This window comes from Branchiostoma belcheri, unplaced genomic scaffold, assembly GCF_001625305.1.
Source record: "Branchiostoma belcheri isolate BF01 breed outbred unplaced genomic scaffold, Haploidv18h27 scaffold119, whole genome shotgun sequence".
NCBI lineage: Eukaryota > Metazoa > Chordata > Leptocardii > Amphioxiformes > Branchiostomatidae > Branchiostoma > Branchiostoma belcheri.
In genome coordinates, this window is record NW_017802591.1 from 360,931 (window position 1) to 367,049 (window position 6,119).

The window sequence follows — 6,119 nt, forward strand, 5'->3', positions numbered from 1 at the left end:
ATGTGCACTGTACAAACTCTATTGTGTTCCTAGAGGGACAACTAGCTGGATTTATCTGTGCCCATTTCAAAGGTAGTTTCGAAAGTACGTTTTGGCGATCTTACGCTTTTGTACTGACTCCTGTTAGTTTATTTTCGCTTTGTCAAGTCTGAATTGATACTACACTATCAAAACAAATTCCTTCGGAACTTTGTGATGGCTACTCAACTACAGTGTAACATTAAATTCATACATTTGTGGACACTTTTACATTCTGGTTAACCCTTTACAACAAAAATATTTCTATGTCTTCTTAGAAAAGAACCTTTCTCTTTTATACTCGTTTGCACCCACACCACAAATGGCCAGTTTACCAGGTTTTTACCAATTATATACGGTTTCCAAAATTTTGTTTTCATTGGTTCTGTTGCCTCCTGGTGTCATCTGATCTGCTATTTTCGTAATTTCCTTTATTTCGATACCCTTTAGCCCAAAAGGCTAATCCTCCAGGGCTTATACAGAAATAAAAAAGCACAATATACGGCAAATAACAGGGAAAAATAATACACATTAAGCACAAAAATTAAATGAAAGTAACATAATCTATCTATAGGTTACAGAACGTTGTATGAAGAACTGTAAGGTGGCTTTTATTTGATGTGGATCTAATGGGAAGTGGTTTGATGTGCTGTGGTAGTTTGTTCCAAGGGTGGATTGCCCGGTACTAAAAACTCAATTGTGCTATATGGGCCTCCTTGCACTCACTGGCCCGAGCAAATCGGCTAGAACTGAACGTTGTGTGAGAAGGGTCACCGCTGGAAATAGTTGAAACAGAAGAGTTCGGAGGTGTCCTCTCCCTATAAAACACTCAGAGTTTTAGTATATTTTTAATCGAAGCAAGGACCTATGTACCAAGCACCATCTGTGTGTGTGGATGTTGATCAGCACCAAGGGGTCGTGTGGTGCAGTCGGTAGCGCGTTCGAGGTCACACCCAAGAGGTCGCGGGTTCGAACCCTGTCTATGTCACCGATTTTGTGCCCTTGGGAAAGGCACTTTACACGACTTTCCTCACTTCACTCAGGTGGAAATGAGTACCTAGCTTCGGTTAGGGACGTCCCTCGGACAGGACGTGGACGGTAAATGGACGGTCCCATGTTTGGGGACAGCCACACCCCACGCACGTTAAAAAAAACCCACCGAACTTATCGAAAAGAGTTGTGGATCTTCCCGGTGGTTCAAACCTTACAGCCTGGTCTTACGCAGCTTGTACATGTACGTACATGTAGGTGTGTTACGCCTAAAGGCGGTTTACCGGTTATGCGAAACAAACAAAAGGACAGACATGTGCGGATGGTTCTTAGCAAAAGGGACATGTTGAATTGCCTTGAGTTGCCTTCTTAAATGTAGAAAACCACGGTATCAGATAGAAGTTATCATGGAATAAAAAGGAAACATAAAACACAAAAGAAACTGCAACGCTAAGAACTTTTTTGTATTTCATGCAGATCCTAAAGTACTACATTTCTTTCTTGTGAGTCTGGCCGGGACCAACCGGGGCTACATCCCCCACGGGCACCAGCGTAATGAGGACCAAAGCATAATGATCTTTTAAACTCAATACATTATAGCTGGTATTTGTTCCAGCTATTGTCTCCCAAATTTACTTAATTCGTGTTACCATTAACCGATTAACTTTTTAACCGATAAACTAGGTATGATTCTGCCATCAGTAGGACATTGTGTGCTTGTACATTGTATCGCAAAAGGTAACAATAATAACAATAAAAGTAATAAAGCAGTAAAATATTAATATTCTTTTCGCACAACGTCTATGTACGAATCACCATTTCTGAATTCCTGTCTTCCATATATTCAGGAAATCTATATTTGAATGTTTATCTCCTTTTTAACAAGTAAACTTGATGTGATTCTGCCATGAGAATAGTCATGTATAGACAGTATCACTGTTTTGTATTTTTTATGCACATTGTCTATTTATTTGTCGGCATGGTGGCCTTGAAAAGGTGCACTTAGGTCCACCTGTTCCACCATGCCTTCCATGTACATGTGTATGTGGTGAATTGTAATAAAGGAATAAATAAATACCTCAGAAGGACACTGTGTGCCATGTCTAGATATGTAATTAGTAATAATAAGTAATAAAACCTGCATGTTATAATGGCATAGCGTCTACTTCTAAGACAAGTCTCCCAAACCTTACTCAACTCTAGTGTTGCCAAATTAATACCAAGTACACTTGGTATGATTCTGCCAACGGAAGGATCATACTAAGCATTGTTACATCATAGGGAAATATGCGGTTCCAAATGTAAAGTGTTTCTATATATAAGATTTGTTAACTGACAATACTGAGCTGTCACAGTCCCAAATAGAAATTATTAAAAGTCTTGTTACATTTGTATTGTTAGGAATCATAATAGTTACAAACAATAAGAAAACCAATGTCAGTTATTAAGAATGTGATCCCAAACATGACTAAGTTTATACCCCCCCCCCCCCCACCTCATCACGGTTCATAACGATGAATAGCACCAGATATATCGAATAAAAAATAGCTATTTCGTCGACAACCAAAGAAGTGGGAGGGGGGTCTTGGGCGTCTATACTGAATGCGCAAATGTTTGTGAAAATGAAATCCACGAGTGAATAGATTTCTTTGATGTTTGCCAGATTACTTCTTTTTCCACGAAAATAAGTCTGGCTCTTGCATAGATAATAAATGCTGTTGCATCACATCACACTACGTCATTCTGCCAAATAAGGGTAAAAGTAACCATACCTCGTCAGACCAATTAAGGTATTATTTGCTATATTCATGAATTTTTTGCACAGCTATACACTGCGTGACAATACAGTCTACTCAATACAATCGAAATGAACGGCCAGGGAAAGGCTGTCCGGCCGCCTGTCTCCGGCCACGGCCGTTCAGCAGAGTGGTTCGAGCGGGCGTGTCCTATATGAACATGTTTGTGGTGGTGGATTTTGCCGGCGTTGCGCGAGGGCCGATATTTTGCAAGGATTACTGGGCATTCCCTTCAAACCCGGAAGTAAAGTGGGTATTCGCTAAGAAGAGAAAAAAACAGTAAATTTCGATTTATTTATGTTCAGCTTGATTGATTCGCTTCAAACTTGGTCCGAACACGCGGGGGCACACTTTGGACATGACCACACACAAAAAAAAATAAGATTCATGCGACAAATCCTAGGCGTTCGTGGGCGTTCGCTAAAAAGAGAATGCGCGAGTGCACGGGTAATATTTGGCCTATAAACCATTTATCATAAGTATCTGGTACCGCGACACAGCGAGTGTAGGTACCAGAGTTGATACAGAGCAGAAGTAAGATGGAAATCGTCTCAGATTTGAGAAAAATAATGACAGCACACACACAGCTCACTCCGGGAAATCAGGTTTGTCAACTTTTACCTTTGCCCTCGATTGCTTTGACCTATGAATACGCTGTACCGCCATTTTGAGCCGTGCGTGTGGTGTCATCATTTCTCTCCAATCTGAGGCGATTTCCATCTTACTTCTGCTCTGTATCAACTCTGGGCAGTTTTGAAAGACAATGGTAAGACTTTTTGCCACCTACAGTCGCTGTGCCGCGGTACAAGATAATTCCAATCGGTGTCGTGATCGAGTATTTTGATAAAGGCAAGGTATAGTGTGTAAAACTAACTAAAAGGCAAAAAAAGTTTTAATTATTTGCAAACTTTCTCAATCTCCATTTCAACTATGAATTCAAAACAAGTACAAGTAACGTGCCGTTGTCTTTGTGGCGCACAATCGCTATCATTAGTAGTGGCGTGTAGCCATGGAAGCCTTTGGACCAGTCATAAGAAATATTTGAGATCATTTGAGCCTCAGTCTCGCCTAAGGAGACTTCAAAGTTGTTCTTACTGACTGACAATTGCGACTGGGAATGAATCACTTACGTAATCCTGGAAATTCGAAGCTAACAGCCTTCAACCGTAGGCGTTGTTGGCAAGACGAGCTAGACAAAACCGCTCCAAATTCATCATTCAGACGCCGGCCTGTAATTATATAGTGTAAAGTATAATTGGCCATTCATGCACCTTTCATTCAATCAGATTAGATAGTCTGCCGAAACGAAACAGCTCCAGTTTGGACAATATTAAAAACACGTAATATGTTGTTGTCTTTATCGTTATTGTCCAAGTGCATTGTCTTTTTAAAAATGCTATCTAATGATGATTCTTTGTTTTGTAATAAAGTAAAACCTACCGGACCGGTTTTATCCACCCACTCAGTCCCTATATAAACGCATGACTGACCACTCTGTTTCTGTCAGTACTGACTCTACAGCCGTGAGGATCTGTGTCGTCGTTAAAACATCGACCAGTACTTTGGAGTGTCAGTGCATCTTGGTAAGTGTCGACTATGATTTCGTTTTCCTATCTACGTAAGGCCAATGGCATGTTGCACTTTGCTGCATGTCACACAGTGCATTGTAGATGTGCGAAGAACCGTATGTGTGTCTACGTTATGACTTACTTTATATATTTGCCTATGTTAAACCGGCTTAGTGTCCGTTTTAGAGTAGACTCAGTAGAGTTTAGTAAAAGTAAACTAGAGACTTCATTCAGGTAGGACATCCCTCCAGGTAGCATGCCAAACCATATACTTTTAGTTAGACTATGCAACCTCTTGTCTCATACTATACTCCAAATATTTTGCCTCTTTGCAAAACGGGGTGTCTAGTCGAACCGGGATTACCGCTCCACAAAATCAACTAATTTCTATAAACCAGAACCGTTGCATGTAACTGGCATGTTCATGTGTATTTCTTAGCGTGCAGATTATACAGCATGTACATGTATAAATAAATTTCTGGACTCCGTTAAATCTGATATATTGAATTTTAAATGATTTTTTATTCATGCAGGATCAGTAGTTTAACTAACATGGCTACCAGAGCTGCATCTCATTTGACCGAAGAGGAAGAGAATAGGCGTGGAAAGCAGGATTCTACGCGTCGTCACAAGTGTAGCGAGTGCGACAAGGAGTTTCGCTTCCTGAGTTATTTGAAGCGACACATGCGGGCTCACACAGGTGAGAAACCGTATGGGTGTGAGAAATGTAACAAAAGCTTCAGTCATCATTGGAAGCTGACGAATCACATGCGGACTCACACAGGTGAGAAACCGTACAGGTGTGAGGAGTGCAGCAGGCAGTTCAGTGAGCTGGGCAGTCTGAAGAAGCACATGAGGACTCACACTGGTGAGAAACCGTACATGTGTGAAGTGTGCAGCAGGCAGTTCAGTGAGCTGGCTAATCTGAAAGATCACAGACGAATCCATACAGGTGAGAAACCGTACATGTGTGAGGAGTGTGGCAGGCAGTTCAGCACACGGAGTAACATGAAGGCTCACATGCGGACTCACACAGGAGAGAAACCTTACACGTGTAAAGAGTGCAACAGGCAGTTCAGAAGCCCGGACAATCTGAAGACTCACATGCGGACTCACACGGGCGAGAAACCGTATAGATGTGTAGAGTGCGGCAAGCAGTTTAGTCAGACGTCTGGTCTGAAGCAACATATGCGCACTCACACTGGTGATAAAAGCGTACAGATGCGATGAGTGTCCACATGCAATCTCAAACCATTCCAAAAAAACTTTCCAGTGTCCATCTAAAGATAACTATTATGTGGTATCATTTGAGTCAGTAGCTATAGCGAGGTCAGTAGCAATTTGACCTCTTATTTGGTGTTTACTTTCAGTAGTGTACGCTCCATATGACTACATTGTAAAATAACGAATGCGTGTTCCCTAGCCCGTTGATAAGAACCAGAAGTCGTGTATCAAATGCGGCTGTGGATTGTTCAGACAATAGTTACATGGCAAGAGACGGTATGTTTGACGACAAGACGCATGGTCCGTCTGTTATAGCACTTAAATAACTAGTTTTCTTTCATTTGAACTAACCACAATATACTTCTTCATTTTAAAACATTTCAAATTTAAATTTAGTTAGCAATATACATATAAAAATTTGATACTGTTTTTTTTTATTCCAATTGTTCTGTAAGATACATAATGCTAACTGTTAGAGATTTGTCAACTTTCTGCATCCCAGTTTCGCCAAAAAAATCAAAAT

At 40.8% G+C, this 6,119-nt stretch overlaps 1 protein-coding gene across 3 annotated transcripts; it reads left to right on the forward strand.

Moving 5' to 3' along the window:
* Nucleotides 1–3,452: 3,452 nt before the first annotated feature.
* On the forward strand, nucleotides 3,453–5,654 carry LOC109462595 (zinc finger protein 436-like). 3 transcript variants are annotated; one of them, XM_019759156.1, is made up of 3 exons: nucleotides 3,453–3,570; nucleotides 4,312–4,387; nucleotides 4,906–5,654. In XM_019759156.1, exon 3 carries the CDS (start codon nucleotides 4,925–4,927, stop codon nucleotides 5,600–5,602), a length of 678 nt encoding a protein of 225 aa, XP_019614715.1. In that variant the 5' UTR covers nucleotides 3,453–3,570; nucleotides 4,312–4,387; nucleotides 4,906–4,924; the 3' UTR covers nucleotides 5,603–5,654. The 3 variants fall into 3 exon arrangements, with proteins under 3 accessions (XP_019614715.1, XP_019614717.1, XP_019614716.1); XM_019759157.1 differs by lacking the exon at nucleotides 3,453–3,570 and adding an exon at nucleotides 3,589–3,658; XM_019759158.1 differs by lacking the exon at nucleotides 4,312–4,387.
* The last annotated feature ends 465 nt before the right edge of the window (nucleotides 5,655–6,119 follow it).